We start from the raw sequence: 20,785 nt of genomic DNA, 5'->3' as shown, positions 1-20,785 counted from the left end.
CATCACTTTTGCTCTCGCTATCGGTGTCACCCAGCTTACGCAACTCATCCTTGGTGTTGGTACAGTCGTTCAGGAGCTTGAATTTCTTTGCCGAGTATGCAGCTTTCACATTGCAGATCAACTCCTGGTCCATGGGCTGGATTAATGACGTAGTGTTGGGAGGAAGGAAGACCACTTTTACGTTGGGGTGACGATCCATAAGTAGGGGCGAGTGTCCTGGTGCGTTGTCAAGGAGCAACAAAATCTTGAATGGAACATTTTGTTGCTCGCAGAATTTCTTCACTTCAGGTATGAAACGGTCATCAAACCAGGAGAGTGACAGAGCAGAGAACATCCACGCCTTGCGTGCGGTCAGCCAGTGGACATTAATCTTGCTCATGTCCACGTTCTTGTAGGCATGCGGCTTGCGGGCTGTGTGAATCACCGATAACTTGGGTTTACAGGTACCGGAGGCATTGGTGGTAAAGAGGACGGTGATGCGCTCCTTCTGCAACTTCCAATCCCGAATCTTGCTGGCAGACTGGACAACAAAGGTCTTGGTAGGCAGTTTTTTCCAAAATAGGCCGGATTCGTCCATGTTGAACACCTGGTCGTCAGTGTACTGCCCTTCCTCCATAACCTCACGTAAGAACGGAGGAAAATCTCTAGCCGCCACACGGTCAGCACTCGCTTCTTCACCACCAATGTTGATGTTGGTGATATTGTTCCTCCTCTTAAACCTATGCAGCCAACCAGAGGAAGCATTGAAGGGTTTGGGCTCTGCAATTCCCATCTTACGTGACACTGCTGCATACAGTTCACGTGCGTACTCTTGAACGGATCGCGTATCCACCGCCATGTTGTGTCGCGCCTGACGAATCAAGTAACTCGCCAGCAAATTTTCCACCTTTAGCAGCACCTTGTTCTGGCAATACTTGATCATTGAAGCACCTGCAGACTTTGTGATTCTCATGTGCTCTTTGATCTTGGCTGCATCCTTCTTAATAGTACGAATCGTAGATTCGTTGACTCCATGCTGGCGCGCGAGATCAGCTTGACGTGATCCTTTCTCCAAATCTTGAATTATCTGGTATTTCACTTCGTAGCTTAGGGAACGTCCTATCTTCTTTGGCTTAGGGCGGCTGGTTCCAGGTCAGGAAAGGTTTCTCTCTGGTGGCGGTGGTCCGGCGGAAGCCATTTCACAGAACAATGGATGCACGTATACACGGTGTGGCCTGGAGGATGAAACTGCCGCGGCTAGGTCAAGCGTCGTCTTTCCTCCCTCCCTCCCGCGGGTGGACACGTCATATTACTTTAAATCAATCACAGCTAGCAGCGGAGGGAGGTAAGGATGCATGGCCAATCACAGTCCGATACGTCATATGATGTCACTGATAACGCTACAGAGACATGCACTGGGCAACCTTACCGCGTGGCTTGCCCAGGCGGGAGCAGGCGGGAGGGTCGAATCTAAAAATAGCGTCGAGCCAGACACTGCACGTATAAGGGTAGATGCACCGCGGAAATTGAAAGTTCGGTTCTGGCGAGGCACCGCGTAAATGAGAAATCGCGGAAAGTGAAACCGCGTAAAGCGGGGTAATACTGTACTTTAAGTACATAAACGTAATAAAACAGAATCGATCTTGCTGGCTGAAATTCTTCTTCTCTTGAGACGTTGTCTTTACTCTTCCCTAGGGAAGTGGTGGTTGGGTGGAGTCGTCCATGTCTGATTTTAGCTGTCCCTGATCCACGTTGTCACTGCTGCACTCTGCTTGATAATAAAATTTATAAACTTTAATATTTATTGGTTCTTCTTGATAAATAAAAAGGAATAAAATTAAGTTTTAATGGTTAAAAATAAATAAATAAAAGCAAGTTAAAAGACCAATATGTAATTATGTAATATTTGAAATTGTTCATATGTTGATAAGATTATTTAACTTACTTAGTGGGATGAATGACAGCACTGATGATTGCTAACCAGACCATTGAAGTCCGGTGTTGCCTCCGTTGTTACAATGAAAAGTATGCTTGTTCAAGGTGATCATCAGTCATTCCAGTTCTAAGTTTTGATTTATTCTGCTTCATTACCAAAAATGTCTGCTCACATATATATGTAGATCCAAACATCACAAGCATTCTTTGGGGATGAACCTTTAGTTTTGGAAATGCACAGTCATTAAGAGATGCATAGAATTCGGGAAGAGGCACTGATTTCATCTGCTCAGAAAATAGAGGATCGCATTGCAGGTCAATAAGCTCGAGTTGTAGGTCAAATGGGGCTTTGTCAACATCAAATGAGAAGGGAGAAGACACCTAAGACAGGTCATTTTCAATTAATTTGAAATCTTCGAATCGGCGTAAAAATTTGGCATGCAAGTCAAGTAGCTGTTATGAGTACTACTGTACATTTTGATCACAAACTGCAATCTGTTGTAAGGTTGCAAACTGTTTGGTTGCTATCTGACAAGACAAAATAAGTAATTTCTTTATAAATCATGTGCTAAAGCCCCCTTCCCTTGTAGCTTTGAATTCAGGTCATTCATATGACCCATGATATCAACAGCAAATGCAAAATCGGAGAGCCATTTCTCATCATATAACTGTGGGAAATCTATAGCTTTCTGTTTCATGTCCAAAAATAAGCCATTCTCTTCTTTTAGTTCCCAAACTCTTTTCAGGATTTTTCACAAACTAAACCACCTCACATTTGTGTGATACTGAACAGAACATCCATATGATCAGATTCCAAGTCTTCAAGCAGGGTTATAAACTGTCTGTGATTTAATCCTCTTGCTCGAATGTAATTAACCACTTTTACAACTGTGTCCATGACATGGCTTATATTTAAAACACACTTACAAAGGACTTCTTAATGAATAATGCAGTGTATAAAGACAATACAGTATTTTGTTCTGCATTTATTTCTCTGACTTGATCTTGAATTTTTTTCTGCAATCCAACATTTTTACCTGTCAGATTTGGCCCTCCATCGGTGGTCACATTTACCATTTTTTTCCACTCTGCTCTTAATTTCAAAATACAGTTATTTACTGCCTCCAATAAGTCTTCTCCAGTTGTTTCTTTCAGTGGCTGCATTGATGCCAATTCTTATGTGATCTTAGAATTTTTGGTGATGCCTCGAATGAAAATTAACAACTGCACTGTGTCAATGACATCACAACTTTCATCATGTGCCAGTGAATAGTATATTCAAAAGTCCTTACTTTCTCTTTAAACTGCAGATACATGTTCTCAGCAATGTCATCTGCATGTCTTACAATTGTTTGCCTTGACAAACTTACTTTCTCAAACTTTTTTTTTTCTGGACATAAAATAGAGGCAGAATCAACCATACATTCCTTTATAAATTCTCCTTCAGAGAATGGCTTGCTGTTTTTGGCAATTTTGTGAGCAGTCACATAACTCACTCTTGTAATATCATCCTGGGATGCAAATTGTTTTTAAAAATACTTTTCTGTTGTAATTGAGCAACCATCTCATTAGCTTTCTTCATCAGAAAATTTTTCATATTTGCTGGAGTGCTTGGTCTCAAAATGGCGATTTAAGTTGTAATTCTTTAGTACTGCCACACTTTCTTTACAAATTAAACACACTGCTTTTCCATCCACATTGGTAAAAATATATTTAGAAGTCCATTCCTTGTTGAATGTTCGACACTGCTTCAGCTTTCCTCTTCGTAGATTCACTCATTTTTATTTTAAAAATTATGGGTTGGGGGCAACAACACAAAGCACAAATTCTGCAAAACCACAGTAATGTCCTGAGCTTCTCTAGTGTTGGTGCTGGATGCCCAGGTCAGTGTGGGACACAATATTGAGGTGTGGGTGTGGCCTTCCAGGACATTGGTTAAAAATGTGTTTCTCAGGTAAGGGTTTACTGACCTCCCTATCCCTAATCCCTATGGATAACCATACTTGGGGTATTCACAAGGCCAGGACAGCAGGTGGTGAACCGATCTTGCTACTATGGGTGGCCAACTCCCACGTAATATTGATCCTTTCTAAGATTAAACAAGAAAAAATCTCCATTGCCACATGCAATGGCGGGCCACAGAAATAATCTGGCTGGCAAAATTTGGCCCGCAGGCAGTATCTTTCCCACCCCTGCAGTAAGAGCTCTCTACTGATAGACATTAGGTTCACCTCCAATGCAGAGCCATGAAACACATTTACTGTACTGCAACTTATGATACAGTACATTAATACGGCCAACATGCTACTGTATTGTAATGTCTGTGTTTTATTTATTGGGTCGTCTATGTAAGTTGTCCTTTACTGATCCTTTTTAGATTGATAAAGTAGGCGGTAGTATTCCAAAGGATAGGCTAGCTATAGGCTCATAACCTCGCGCAGGTCCCTCCCGAACTGCAGACTGACTTCACGTGATTTGGATCACAAAGTAAATCATTGGAATATCTAACAGTCACCTGCATTCACATGCAGAGGTCCAGGGTTTGATTCCCAAGAAGTGAGGTATTGTTTGTATATGGAAGTCTGCATATACAATGAACCCTCGAAGATCCAAACTAAAAGGGAGGGGGCCACCTGTCCGAATCTTCTGGCGAATGTACAAAATGTATAAAAACGATAAATAATTACATAAAAAACACCCAAAATCCCGTACATTTTATCCTGACCACTGGGGTTAGTTATACAAACCTCTTCCTGTGAAAAAGCCCTAATTTTGAGCAACATATTACTGTATTCACTTTGTACTCAAATGTACTACACTGAAGGATTAAAAATTTTATCTCTTGTGCAAACTATGTGATCTTTATACTCAAATTATTTGGTATCTCACAAGGATTCCAGCAATGCAAGTCTGTTACAGTTTATAATATAACCTTAAGCCTAAAACTACCTTCACCCTGTTTGAGAAAAGGAGTTGTGACAAAATAAATATATCATTCGGTGTAAATTGTGTGTTCTGATGAGCGCGCCTAGGCCGAGTATAGAATAAAAAAAAAATTCCTCCGAGCGCAAAAGATAATTGTACATACAGTGTTGAGTCATAGCAAGCTTACTATTGGAGATAAAAAGGTAGCATTTGTTGCATTAGCATTGTAAATACATTATCTGCAAATAGTTTTATATAAGTAATCACAATAAAATGATTACTTGTACAGTAAAACCTCGATTAACCGACTTTCGGATTAACCGTCAATCCCGAACCCCTAATATTTTTTTTTTTTTTTTTTACACGGGGATTACCCTCCCACCCATGGCACAGGCCACTGACCCACATCGGGGCCCGAGGGGCGATAATGTAATAATAATGATAATAATAATAATAATAAAGAACCATGAAGAAATGAAAAAAAAGAAAAAAAAATCAAGAGTGAGAAACAATGTACCTGTATGTATGTTGTGTTGTCAATATTAAGAGAAACAATTGAGACCCTGCAATTGTGTGTAAATGAGGCAGAAAGTCAGATCAGCAACCTGGGACTTGGTCACAATTTTTGTGATGACATATGTTCTTTGACTTTTCCATTTTTTTATTTACGGTTTTTGTGCTGGTTCATATTTATTTACTAAAGTGGTTAATGTTTTCAAGCAAATTCTATTGAAATATGAATGGCAAATGAACAAAAATGAATAGAGGGACTTAAATGAGGTAGATTAGGGAAAGGTACTTTGAAAATGTATGTTTTATTTCCGTAGACTTTATGTACCATTAACCGACCTTTTGGATTATCCGTCGGCCCCTTCCCCCCATATGTGGTCGGTTAATCGAGGTTTTACTGTATATCCATATGTAAATGCGAGTATAACACAAATTGCAGTGCATTGCTGTCACTCAAGCTCCCAAATGAGAAAATACCTCACTCAAAGTTTCTATATTTTTTACATAAACTATGCATAATGTGTTAATAAATGCTTATTAACTTCAAAATCGATATGAAATTATTGGTGGTTAAATGTAATGCATAAAAATATTACATAAGTTTTGCAAAAATAAATGAATTTCTGTACTTACATGTTGTTAGATGTTGGAGCATTTGGTGATGTTCCTCCCCTCGCACCCTTTCCCCTCCTCCTTCGTGCCCCAAAGTGCTGTGCTTAGCCTGAACAAGGTGACTAAATCTAGTTTTAGTGGGAGTACGGGTAGTGAGCACTTGTGAGGGAGATGAGTGGTCACATGGGAGAGGTAAGCCATTCTGGTATGGCCGAGATGCCTCATGAGAACCACATTTTTATTTTTTATTTTAGCCGCAACAACATGCTGGGCATTTCCTTTCACACAAGAACTGCTTGTTGAAGGGCCAGACAAACTATCACTTGCACTGGAAGGGCCTATGACACTGGGAGAGGCCTCAGGAGCACCACACTGTCACCATGTGGTGCAATCTTCTTGACTTTTTAAGTTTTCCCACCCCTCCACCTTCACCAATAACACGAAGAATAGTTCAAAATTATCACAACACTGTTATCAATAAATGAAATCACTGTGATGAACAAGAACTCAGCACAAGCCACGAGAAAAGGTGGGAAATGTAGGTCAAGGTTACATCCTGCTTCGTTGAACCACAAAGGACGACTGGCGTGGTTACTCATGTAACCTTGGAGGCAGTCTACATAGTTACCAGGTCACACCAACATTGCCAAACGTGCATCTTGCGTATCCAGTGTTCATACGCAAACATAAAATCATTTTATTGTAATTATTTAGTTCATACGCAAATTTGCGTATGAAAACCCTAATGCAATAATTTAGATCATAATGCAAATTTGTGTATGAAAACCCAAGAATGTTACTCATGTTACCATAAGGAGAGAGGATGGAGTGGTTAAAATCACCCAGATTAACAATGTTTGGTCAAAGATTGTTGTGTGTAGTCACTGTGTGTCTATGGCATTATCTGAGAGCCATACCTTGAAATACCAAACCCAAACCGTCATATATTCCACCAGTTTCTCAAGTTGACGTATACTGGATGGCTTAAATTGCAGTTACAGTAATCCCGTGTTTTTCGCAGGAATTACGTTCCTGAAACCCCCGCGAAAAGCCCAAACCGCGAATACTCTTTAAGGAATCAATGTACCTGTGGTAACCAAACAGCTTAGGTAGGTCATGCACTTAACCACTCCATGCTTTCCACTAATGGCCCAGTGGTCACATTGATCACTGATGCACCAGTGTACAGACATTTACTAACTTCATTAGGTATTTGAAACTAATCATATTGTAGTATAATAATGGAAAATGTAAACACAGTTATATACCAAAAAATTTTATTTACAAGTTAATAAAAAATGTTATATTTCGCTGAGGTCGGCAACTCCTGCATTGCCAGCCTCTCCCTGCTGTTCTGGCGTCTGCCCGCCCTCACGCAGTCACGCCAGCCAGCCAGTCCTATTCCACCCACATTCCTCCATTTGAAGACACATTTTTCTCGTCAGAAACGGTCATCCCAATGATTATGAATGAACTCATTTAGAAATACATCATTACTTCAGGACAAAATTGGACAGGTTTGCCACAGCCAATCAGCTGTAATTCTTGGGGAGGGGTCGGGGCATCCTTTCTCGGCTGAGAAAAAACCCGCTATAGCAATACGGTACAGATACAGAAATAATAATAATGTTAACGCTCATAGGAGCGTTACTGGTTTGTTGCTGGAGAAATAAACCCTCAACGTTGACTTGTACCATATAATTCGGTCAAAACTTGTTAAAGAACAATTTACATATAACAAATGCTGTTATCTCAGCACACATAGTATGAATAATACAATCAATATACAGTACAGTGACCCCTCTGTTAACGAACTCAATTCGTTCCAGAAGGTCGTTCGTTAACCGAAAAGTTCGTTAACCGAAACCATTGTTTCAATGGGTTTTTGGGTAATTGGTTCCAGCTCACCGAAAATTTCCTAAATTCAACAAAAATGGTAGAAAAGTTCACTTACTTTGAGGTGTGTATGTAGAAGGCTCCTGGATGATGATGATGATGATGGGATTTAGAATGGGGGTGGAGGAGAGGGAAGAAGAGAAGGCATTGGGGTCACCCAGCTCTTGGTGTAATTCAAGATTATTTTCTTTAAATCAACACTGCACTGCATTATATATTGTCAATATGTAAAATATATTTCAAAATGACCAATAATTTGCTTGGAAACACAGAAAAAAGCGTTTAGTTGAAGAGAGTCTCAAGCAAGATGTTACCTCCAGTGAAAACAGAGAGAGACTAACTCCTGTTTGCTGTGTTAAGAGGCTGGATGCCGCGCATTAAACTTGTCACTTTACCTTCAGTTATGTTCAATAATTGTTAAAATTACTAAAAAATTGAATATTAAACTTAAAATTATTGAATAGTATAAACTTCTTGATATTTACTAAAATAGTAAGGAATTTAAGCCCTAGAACCGATTAATGTATTGGCGGACTGATACTAAAGCTGGTTGCCCGGTCAGTGCAAGCGAAAACATGTTGAGGTCGGTTCGTAAGAACTTCGTTAAACGAATTTTTTTCGTTAACCGAATTGAAGATCCTTATGGAAGGCAGTTCGTTAATCGAAATTACGTTAAACGAGGGTCACTGTACATAGCCTGTTAACATCTTAAATATAACTCACATATTATAACTGTTGATACATCAGGAGACAATTTGTATAATATGATCAAATTACGGTACATAAATATACTTATTAAAGTTAGAGTTTTTATTTAAAGGCTGTACTAGTTCACGATCACACTCACGTTTTAGGGTCTAGGGTTAGACCAGCGTGTTGTTTCTCCTGCAAGAATCGGTAGACTACTGTGAGAGCAATTGCAGCCCGAGGCGAGGGCCATCTGTTTCATATTAAACACGTCAGCAAACACGTTGTCAACACTATGCCTCTCTTCTCACCCTCTCTCTCTCGTCTAGTTTATCTTATTGTGGCTATCCCTCTCTTTCTCTCTCTCTTCTAGTTTATCTTACTGTGGCAGTAACAAATAATAATAAAAAATGGTTAAAATGGGTCGGCATGAGACAGTCCAGTCTTTATATTGCTGACATAGCAAGAGGACTTGGAGTGTCCAAGCCTATAGTCAGACTTTGGTATAGAAGATGGGAAATCATAATAGACCAACCAAGGTATGACAGGTTGAAGAAGATTACCCCGGCTGATGAGAGACGGTTCTTGGAGGTAGATGTTCCCTAATTACAAATGCAGTTGCTTTGAGAGACCGACTGCAATTGGATGTTTCATTGACAGCAAATTCTTTAATTTATACAACAACATGAAAATGAGGGGGTCTATTACTGGGCCGGATTATCTTCACAGAGGAAAAAAACATTTGTGTGTACCACCCATGGTCGTTTCCACTGTTGGTGACCAAATAACACGTGAGGTGAACACCAAAACATCTATGAGGTGACATATAGCATCATATGCTTGACAAGTGGACTTTTGATAGTTTATTTTGGTAAACACCAGACAATTACACATGCTAACTCCAGATGATTTATACTGGCTAATGCCAGATGATTTATACTGGCTGAGGGCAGACGATTATATACTGGTTAATGCCAGACGATTTATACTGGATAATGCCAGACGATTTATACTGGCTAATGCCAGACGATTTATACTGGCTAATGTCAGACTATTTATAGTGGCTGAGGCCAGACGATTTATACTGGTTAACTCTTAGGCCCCAGGAGACGTTCCAAAACGTTCGCCTTGTCCCGTAATTTTTTTTTCTCGATTTATCGGTGCCAGCAGCACCCTAACCCAGGGCTTAAGGGTTAATACCAGACGATTTGTACTAGCTAATGCCAGACGATTTATACTGGCTGAGGGGCAGACGATTTATATAGGGCTAACGCTAGATGATTTTATTCAGCTTAGGAAGGACCTCTGCCCCTAAAAGGTTAACTCCTTTATTAACCCTCTCACGCACGATGACGCGATTCACGTGATATTCATGATAAGTAGAACTTAAAAAGTTGGCTCAGATAATTTTGATCTAGGAGGTTGTGAACGTATTGGTGTGTATTTATTTTCTCGTGTTTATTAGAAGTGACGAAAATAGCTATACAGTATACTTGTTCTGTATCAACCCAGCTGGTGCTCTGATGCCATTTGTTCTACAGAGTAATTTACGAGGAAATAATTGCTATGTGACAACCCAACCAACCCAATTTTAATAACAAAGCATGGAGTTGACTTGGGGGTACTGTAGACTCATTTTTTTTTCTACATTTTGATACATTTTGTTGTCCTGTTTCTGATTTTTGTGAGGATTTTCCCAGCTACAAAAATACCCCAATATCATAACCCCAAAACATGAAATTGTTCCACAAACAAGAAAAAACTTATCTAACTAATAATAAATATTACACAACTACTGTAATTTACTACCGAACACATTAAAAACCATGAATAAAATACTCTCTAGATGGAAATATGCAGCTAAGACTATTAAGGAAGGCTAAATCAAAGTTTAACATTGATGCTGGCTGCTTCATGCGTGTCCGCCCTCAAGTGTCGCCATATCAACCACCCTGGTCGCCTCTGCTGATCCGCATCGCTCCCTCCCCGCTCTCACACACAAAGAAATGTTTATTCCCTTTATGTTTTTTTTACTTTATCATAGTTATTTTTCTTATGGTTTTTGCACATTATGGATGTAGGATTGTTTGTGCATGTAACTGAGTAAAAAATAAGGCAAAGAAGTTAAGTTTATCTATCTGAAACTACGAGTTGAAAAATACACCCCCCCCCCCACAGCTCATCCTGCTAACTCTCGCTGGTGCACGAAGAAATATTAATTCTTTTCATTTTGACCTTATGATAATTATTATAATTATTATTTGTTTTTTCTTATTATTATTTTTTATTTTTTTGCACATTCTTTATGTAGGATTGTTTGTGCATATAACTGAATGAAAAAGAAGAAGAAAGTTATACTTTTACTGTACAGTAAAATCTTGATAAATCAGACTTCAATGTATCGGAATTTGATTTTTTCAGACTGAGCTGCTCTGGTCACCAGAAATACTAAAAAGGGGGCGGGGGAAGATTAATAAAAAAATCTTATGAAATAAACAACACATACTGAATACTGTACTGTGGTCTAATCAAATTTGCTATAGGCCTACAGTGAGTTCTGCTATAACGCGTGTTTTGATAACGCGAATTTGCTCTAACGCGATTTATGAATTAGGAACGATATTTGTATAACGCGAACGCTTGTTTGCTATAACGCGATTTTTGCTTACTATTTCTCCAATTTTGTGGTACAGTGGGGTATGCTATAACGAATCTAATTGGTTCTAGAACCTTGTAGTTATAGCATTCGTTCGTTATAGGATTAATCCGTTCCAGGCCCCCAAATACAACCACTTAACACTGAAAAATATAATATAAAATTGTAAAAATTGTAAAAAAGTGCATAAATATGCATCTAAACCCCTGAAATAAAGAATATCATTAATATTTGTAATAAAAAAACAATAAATTAAAAAAAAAAAAAAATTAAATAATGTTCGTTGTAGGAGTTTCGTTCGTTATAGCATTCTCAATTTTATAGGTAAAACCGTTCGTTATAGGAATATTCGTAGTAGGATCCGTTCATTATAGCATACCCCACTGTATATACATACATATACATATATATATACTGCACATACATATATAAGCTCCTCCCCGACTTACGACGGGGTTAGGGATCCAAATCCAGGTCGTAAGTCGGAAATGCGTAAATAATACAGTACTGTACATAGAAAATCTAAATTGGGTGTCTCTTTTTTCTTCTCAGCACCACAAAACACTCACTTTTAAGCTTGTTAGCTATTTTAATGTGAATTACAAATGAAAATTTTGTCTGTTTACTGACTTTTGGACTCGAAAATACGTAATTTGTCCAAATTTTGGTACGACTGAGGCAGGTTCATAAGTGCGGGTGGTCGTAAGTCGGGGAGGAGCTGTATTTGCTTTTTTCTGACTTGCCTTTTTTGGACTGGGGTCTGCCCCAAATAGTGCGATTTATCAAGGTTCTACTTTATACCTGAAATTATGAGTTGAAAATAACCATAACATAATTCCTTCCTCTGCCTGGTAAGAAAAGTGCTAGGGGGATGTGGCTGCCCCAGTTGACTCCCTAGGGTGCGCAATTTGAATTTTTTGCCGGGACTCAAATTCATTTAAGCAGGTAAAGCTTTCTTAACATGAAATTGTGGTGTCAATTTAGGAAATTGATACTAGTGAATTTTCATATCATGAATATTCACATCTCGAGGAATACCTGTATATTTAATTTTATTTTTTTATTTTTTCATGGCAACTGCAGACAGGGTATTAAGGCTATTGTTTTTGTGCCTTTTTTCAGATTCATTTTTCATGAGCACAAGTTTTTTTTTTTTTTGTTCTACTAGAACCAGAACTTAATCAAAAGTGCATTATGATTTTTGATGTTGATGTAGGGCCTTGACCAAAGTAAATAAACTCTTGTTCAAGTTTATTTTGCATTTCTAACTTTGCAATGCATACATATTTCATTTTGTAATTCAGTGAGTCATTAGAAAATGTACCAAGTGACCTATAGTATTGTATTTAGCAAAATAAATAAATACAAAAATAATAATAAAATGACAAAGTGTGCAAAGTCACCCATGCATCTCCAGGAAAACTTGCTGTGTGGTGTATACTCGTTTTCTACATAAATCATTGGTTGTCCGAAGTCACCACAATCCTGACTTTACAACTTTACTCACTTTAAAAAAAATAATTATGGATAGTTTGTATGCTTTTTTTTTTTTTTAGCTTTAGCATATAATGTGGATACAGACCCTATCCATTGATCATAATAAAAAAAATCTGGTTTTGTTGTAACTGGAGTTATTAACGAAAACTCTTCAAAACTGTCCAAAATCTCCCTGGTTTATGGCAAAAGTACTTACCGGTAACTTTCCAAATTTGGGAAGTGAAGGCGGTCGTGTGCAGTGCCGGCCAAGGTGGTTTTTTGGGTACCAAAGACTTAGTATAGCTTTTTTTAGCTACAATATTTTTAGAAAAGTCATTAATGAGCCAGGTCATCTGTGTACTGTACCTTGGAGCAGCGCTTCTCAAACTATCTGATGTGGCAGACCAGCATGGTTTTTTTTCAATGTGCCACGGACCGGCGAGTGAAGCGAGCCAATCCCGGGGCCTATACCCCCCCCCCAGGAAAATCTTTTGAGATATGTCCTATTTCAGGGGCATTTTGAGACTATCTGTACTAAACATGAAGACATGATGTCTTATTCATTCTAAGGCCAATCATCATTGACGTAACAAGTCTTCCCAGTGTGCCAGGGACCAGTACCATATTTGTGCCATACAATTAATTGTTTATGATCAGAGAAAATATTATTTGAACATTCGTAGTAATATTATTTTATACAGGAATAATATAATGAATATAAAAGTGGGTTGGGATGGGGTCCCAAATGACAAACACGCAGATACCCGTATGATGCTCTCTGTTCCACTTCTTGATGGTAACTAACCACTGACCTGTGACCTGACATCACAGACTGCTGATCCACACGTGTGGAATAGCAGGGTTGCCAGCTGTGTGACACCCTTCACGGCTGGCACGCATAGTAAAAAATCGGTCATTTCTTTTAATGGGATGCATACATTTATTTTATCCGAAATTAAATAACTACCATACTTAAAATAAAAAGATTTATGTTTTGGGTGGATATGGCGTAACTGGTGGCCGAGAAACGTGGCAATTCTGGCAACACAAGGTGATGCGCCCTATTGATATCCCCAGGTGTGGTTCCCACAGAGTCAAACGCCACATCATCATGAAGGTGTTGTTATACGTATTTCAGTTCGCTGTTTTGCTGTTCATTATATCGCATTCGTTAGTTGCACAGCAATGACTTTTAACATGAGTGAGTAAATGAAAAATATAGCCATAATAAATATAAAAACTACAATGAAAATGTAAAAAAAAAAAAGACCGAGTCAGATGTCCCGGCAGTGTCACGTGGTGTGGAACGTGACTATCGTTTCTTTCTTTTCTGAAAACTCTCCGCGTACCGGCAGACGATGGCTCACGGACCGGCACCGGTCCGCGGACCACACTTTGAGTAGCACTGCCTTAGAGTATGTTTTACAGTGCATAGAAGAGTTTGGATTCATCACTGTTTTTTGTTGTAGTAAATACTGGACTAATATCTCCCATATATATCGACATAAGTCTTTAACACAGCATTCATATAACTGTGAATATATTTGTGAGATGAGTACTTGAAATAAATTATTGTGAAATATTTTTGGTGATAATTTTCATCCATTTGAAGAGAATGTGATTCATTGGTATGACACTCATTCTTTGTCAGCAGGAGATTGAGAGCCAATTGATTCGACCAGGTGTAAGCTACGAGAATCGAGTGAGTGCTGTGCTGTCCGGTTGGGAACACCTTGCTGGTACTGTTCAAGGAGATGTAAGTCAAGTGCAGCCTCTTGCAGCCTTTCTCTACAGGTAAGTTTACTTCATTCACTCATCTTTATTAGATAATTTTATGGTTAACCATCCTCCTCTTGGCTACTCAAGTATAATGCACTCACTAAACCATTGGTGTGTACCCAAGAGACTTGACATAAGTGGCTGGAACAAATCTAAGCAATTGGTAAACCTTTGCTTTGGAAACTATATCTTAAAAAAAGTATTTTGCAGCAAAGACTTTCCTCTTCATTAGACTACAGACTATAAATAGAATCACCATTAGTGATTCTGTTGTCCTCCCTCATGTGGTGGAATCAGTAAATGGAATTATCATATCTTTGGTGGCTGCATCAACAGCTGCCTTAGCTAGTTTAAGGTGCAAAGGTCTCTGCATATATTTTGATGGGAGGAGCTCATTCATGTTTCATTTAGTTAACCATGCTGCATGTTACATTTAGCCAGTTTAAAGGGAATAGAGGCCAACTTTAAACTTGCATGCTGATCCAGAGGCGACAAGTCAATGTACTGTACCATGGCTGCCCTCTGAATAGGGCACCACCTCTTGTAGGCTCATCAGCAGAATGGGTCCATAAATTTGAAGCTAGGAAGGTGAAAGTCAATGGTTTGCTTTGAAGATAGTTGCTCAGTCTTTAGTGGGGTGTTCAAACACTGTACTTAACAGGCCATAATGCCCATGGGAACCACTGTCCTTTTTCATGAGCTTGCTGGATTTATGCCATGTAGGGGGACTACAGAGGCAATATTTATGGCCAGGCAGCTAGAAGAGAAATATCTAGGGAAGAAAAGAAAATTGTACTTCATATTTGTAGACCTAGAAAGGACATTAGACAGGTACTTCATGAAGTAGTAAAGTGGGCAATGGGAAAGCTATGAGTCAAGTAGTGCATTAGTTGAGTGGTTATGGCATTATGTGAGGGCTCAAAAACCCCACATGAGAGTAAATGGTGAGGGAAAGTGAAAAATTTTAGGTGAAAGTATGGGTCCATTAAGGGTCTGTCTTTAGCCCCCTTCTGTTTATCATGGTGCAGGAGGCACTATCATAGGACTTTAGGATGGGTCTGCCCTGGGTAATGTTGTATGCTGATGATGTAGCCTATCTGTTACCTTTAGAAAGCAGATGTATGTGGAACATTTAATAAAAGAAAATCAATCTGTATTCTTAAATTTCTTGTGTTAATTATGTACACAAGAAAGTGTAGAGCTGTAAGAGAAAATGTGGTATTTGGAATTGAAGACAAGTTTGGGGGTGTGGAGACTATTGACAAAACACAAGAGATGACTGGAGAGGTCAGCTGAGATGACGAGCTGGTGGTACTGGCAGTGTCCAGGCAGGAATTGTGGCTGGCTTACAAACATTCTGTACCTCTTTGTCTTCTGACATTTTTTTCTCCACTGGGTTTAAGGCACCAAATGGTATGCCATTTTTTAAGTTTTTAAATTCAGCCCACTGCCACAGCACTGTAGAAATACAGTTTCTCATGAAACTTTCTGAGGAGGATGTTAAGCCAGCACAGCATGCAGAGAGGGTACTGTTTGATGGCTAAAACTTTCATTAGTCTTTATCACAATGCATTGGTCTAGAAATGGAATTCCTTCATATCTTTAACCACTTGCTTGTTGCTTGAACCATTCATCTACCATGTTATCTAGGCTGGTGCACTTAGGCTCTCTGAGATTTTTTCTTTGAACCACACACTCCTGTGACTCACTATCAGCATAGAATCTTAATATTTTCTCATGCTGATTCTTGAAATGCATAGACTGTCATGGTTCCTGAGACATACTGTATAGGTCACACAGTTTGTTCTTTGACTGTTCTTGGTCCAGTTTTTACATAATTTCCACCATTTCTTTTATACTTGGCACTTTGCATTTCCTTTAACACTGTTAATATCAGTTCTATCACTTTTACATTTGTTTGAGAGCCTTTGTAAGGGCAAAATATAATCACTATTAAACAAAGAGTACAGAGCATGCCCAGGAGGAACCAAGACTCCTTGAAGACTGGTGCTTGACTCATTGTTGGTCCCAGCTCAAGCATCTGTGACTGCAACATTCACACCCAGTAAATAAGCTGGCAGGAATTTAGGATAGCACATTAACTCCAAGGGTCTAGTATGAGCAACTGCAGAACTGGAAATTAGAATGCTCAAATCTTTCGTGCAATACAGTACGTAGATTATTTTGTAAAGTAGATTTTCGACTGACAGATACTTTACTGTACATTATTAGTTTTTTCTTGTACTGAAATTTATTTGTTCATTTGTATTATTTATACACTTCACAATAAACAGAACTCCAGATTATTGTCTCGTTATTATTCCTAGTTCATTTGGAAGTATTTTTGGTTTTCCTTGGTCCAGATTCACAAAGATTCTGTATGGTAATTTTGCTACGTAACTGACATTATGATAATACTGTACAGTACAGTATATATGTAATGAATAATTTTTCATGATCAAATATGAATAATGACTTCAAATGTAAAAAAATTTAAAATTTAATACCATTTTTTCAGATGGAGTTTACGACTGGTTCTACAGGGAGAGTGGCCAGGCCTAGCCCAAATTGTGAAGACTCGGCTGGGAGTTACACTTCAGCGATGTTCCCGTGTGGCTGTCTTACAGCCTTTATGTCATACTTTATTACCTCTTGTATCAGACCCATGGGGTCATACGACAAAGACTATCTTCTTTGATTCTGATTCAGAGGTTCAGGATAGTGAAGGTATGAAGCTTTATCCTTGTTATTCATATACAGTACTGTGGTCCCTCGGTTAATGAACGATTTGATTAAAAAAATTTCAGTGAACAAATTAGCTCCCATAAGGATTTTCAGTTCAACTAACGAACAAAACTTTGATTAACGAAATCTTTACGACAAACACGTTTTGTTGTGCGCATCAGCTGATCGGCTAGTCCGCCAATACAGTAATTGGTTCTACGTTCACATTCGTTTCCAGTGAAACAAATATCAAGAAAGTTGGTCTCTTGAATATTTCTGCAGTTTTACATTAAAATTATTGGTCATTCTGAAATTTAGTTAACATATTGGTAATATACAGTGCAAAGATTATTATGAAACATGAAGAAGGTATTAGAACCAATGCACTGTAAAGAATATGGCATGTCATCATCGACTGCCTCTACAATCAGCTGTTTGATATGTAAACAAAGCTGCCGGTAATATGACATACACACCTCAAAGTAAGTTAAAATATAGTACAGTATTCTATTGTCTTTTATTTATTATTGTACAGTACTGTATTTAATTTATATTTAATGTTTGGTTAAATCTGTCACTGGTATACAGTACTTTGTATATACTTTTTCTGTGAGTTGGAACCAATTACCCAATATCCCATTGAAATAATAGATTCAGTTAACGAACGACTGTAGATTGAGTTGTGTTCGTTTACCGAAGGACCACTGTATTACGACACATAAATATTGCTCTTATTTTCATTAGAAAGTTAATTTACTGGTATTTCCCAATTTACAAAGCTTTGGTTTACAAAAATTCAAGGTTATGATCTTTTCTTCCTTGCTTTGACTAAAAAAAATTTTATATTTTAAATTTTTTTCCTAAGTATTAATGGAAATATATTAAGATCAGGTGGTTGCTTTTACTACCATTATGCTTATTTGTTCCTCCTAAACCCATGCATCCTGTACAAGGCAAAATGCAAAAGCACTGCAGGCACCCACAAGGAAAGCATTAAGAGTTCAGACCTCCCTGCTTAGGCACGGATGATAAATGGAACTTCCCCAGCTGAATAAAATTGTTTGGTGGTAGCCAGAATAAAATAGATAAGAAGACATACTGTACTGACTTTTTATAAGTGTTGAGGGGGCATGATGCATAATAATGACTGCTGCACTGCCAGGCACAAATGAACAGCTGACTTGTATTATGGATTTTCTTTTCTTTTTTTCCCCGAGTAAAATATAACTTAGGTCACATATTCACTATACAGTAATGCAGAAATCAATCATAAAGAGCGAGCGTGTCACGTAAGTTTAATGCTACTGGAATTTTTTGTTTACACGAGGAGAGCGTTGATTGGCTGCGAGCATACATGGGTACGCTGCTATCATTGGGGAAGAGAATGTAAACAAACATGGCTGGTAATGGCAAGTCCTGAGTGTTCTGTCTTATAACTTCTGCCTTGTACAGTGGTCCCTCGGTTAACGAACACAATTGGTTCCACAGAGTCGTTCGTTAATAAAAAATTTCGTTAACCGAATCTATTATTTAATGGGATATTGGGTAATTGGTTCCAACTCACAGAAAAAGTACATACAAAGTACTGTATACCAGTAATAGAATTAACAAAACATTAAATATATACTAAATACAGTACTGTGCAATAATAAATAAAAAACAATTGAATGCTGTATTTTAACTTACTTTGAGGTGTGTGTGTCGTATTCCCGGCAGCTTTGTTTACATATCAAACAGCTGATTGTAGAGGCAGTCGATGATGACTTATGCATTGGTTCTAATGCCTTCTTCGTGTTTCATAATAATTTCTGCACTGTATGTTATCAATGTGTTAACTAAATTTCAGAATGACCAATAATTTTATTGTAAAAATGCAAAAATATTCAAGAGACCAACAAAATCGATGTTCACTCCACTGTAAACAAACTTAAACTGAGAAGTGTTGTTGGGTGATTCAATCAGCTGATTGGCACACACAAACTGTTCCCTGTACTGTCTATATTATCAATATGTTAACTAAATTTCAGAATGACCAATAATTTTAATATAATAAATGCAGAAATATTCAAGAGACCAACTTTCTTCATACAGCTCCTCCCCGACTTATGACAGGGTTAGGTACCCAAATCCAGGTCGTAAGTCGAAATGGTCGTAAGTTGAAAGTGCTTAAATAACACATAGAAAATCTAAAATTGGTGTCTCTTTTTCTTCTCAGCACCACAAAATTCTCACTTTTCAGCTTGCCAGCCATTTTAAAGTGAATTACAAACGAAAATTTTGTCGGTACACAGCGCAATCACTGACGTTGGGACTCGAAAATATGTAATTTGACAGAATTTTGGTACGACTGAGGCGGTCGCATGTCCGGGTGGTCGTAAGTCGGGAGGAGCTGTATTTACTCCACTGGAAAGGAATGTAAACATAGAACCAATTACTGTATTGGCGGACTAGCCGATCAGCTGATGCGCACAACAAAACGTGTTTGTCGTAAGAATTTCGTTAATCGAAGTTTTGTTTGTTAATTGAACTGAAAATCCTTATGGAAGCTAATTCGTTAACCGACATTTCGTTAATCGAACCATTCGTTAACCGAGGGACCACTGTATTATGGTTTTTCATAGTTTTTTTTAGGAGGGTTGTTTTTTTAGTATAAAATAGCTCCAACAGAAGACCAAAGAGCTCTATAATGAATCAACGTTATGCAGGTTAGCACTAAACTGGGCACAGTAGAACATCGATATAACACAAGATACGTTCCAAGAGATGTCGCTTTAACCCAAATTCGTACTAAATCGAAGTGTTGTTTCAATGGAATAATTTAGTTTGGTACTTGGGAGAAACACAAAATACTAAAAAGACTTTTATTAACTAATGAGAAAAATATATGGCGTAATGATATATATCCAACAAGCATTCCCTGCAGTCGAGTTGAGAGCTGGACAGTACTGTTACTGCGTGGTACTGCACTGTACCGTCTGCTGCCTCATGTCACTGGCCCTCCCCCTGTTTTTGTAGTATTATGCTAAAACAAACACTCATAAATCAACACATCTAAAATTACGGGATGCAAAATGGTCTGTTAATTGGCGATCGGCTGATATGAGAGGGTGGTCGATCTATCGCCGCACACCGCCCACCTTTCGTCTGCCTCACTCCATCCCTACCACTCACCAAGCACTTTCACTTCTCTCTCAACTTATTTTTTAATTACTTTATGCTATCAAAAATAGATTTTCACTCTTTAGTTGGGCAATTCATCCTCAGAAGGTGCAGAGCCCAACTCGACCAGCTCATCATCCACATCACTGTCTAGTGGTGTGGGCGCATCTGACAAGCGGGAAGCACTGGATGACGGCCGTATCTGCTGCCCAGACGTACAGTAGATGGGCCAGCTACCTCAGGAGCTGAAGGAATGGAAAACATTCATTAAATTATTGAAAGTCTACCACATAATTATTACATATTGTACACCCAAAATTTAATGTCTTTTTTTCCAAGCAAAAACACTAAGTTTCATAATACAGTAGGCTCTCACCAATAACGTTTAATAGGTGCCTGAAAAACACCGTTATTAGCGAAAACGTTATTTGTGTGACATTAAAATAA

General features: G+C 38.4%; 1 protein-coding gene across 2 annotated transcripts in view; it reads left to right on the top strand.

The window, feature by feature from the left end:
• LOC121869332 (uncharacterized threonine-rich GPI-anchored glycoprotein PJ4664.02-like) overlaps positions 1-20,785 on the top strand; it is a 143,378-nt gene that overhangs the window by 5,608 nt on the left and 116,985 nt on the right. The window contains exons 2-3 of one of the 2 annotated variants that reach the window (XM_042370627.1): positions 14,331-14,470; positions 16,974-17,182. In XM_042370627.1, the coding sequence (XP_042226561.1) occupies positions 14,331-14,470; positions 16,974-17,182 (349 nt within the window). Of the gene's footprint in view, positions 1-14,327; positions 14,471-16,973; positions 17,183-20,785 lie in introns of both variants that reach the window. The other variant, XM_042370626.1, reaches the window with a different exon arrangement.

This window comes from Homarus americanus, unplaced genomic scaffold (genome assembly GCF_018991925.1).
Source record: "Homarus americanus isolate GMGI-L3 unplaced genomic scaffold, GMGI_Hamer_2.0 scaffold36734, whole genome shotgun sequence".
Taxonomy (NCBI): domain Eukaryota; kingdom Metazoa; phylum Arthropoda; class Malacostraca; order Decapoda; family Nephropidae; genus Homarus; species Homarus americanus.
Note: the sequence above shows the minus strand (reverse complement) of the source record. Positions and strands in the feature narration are given on the sequence as shown.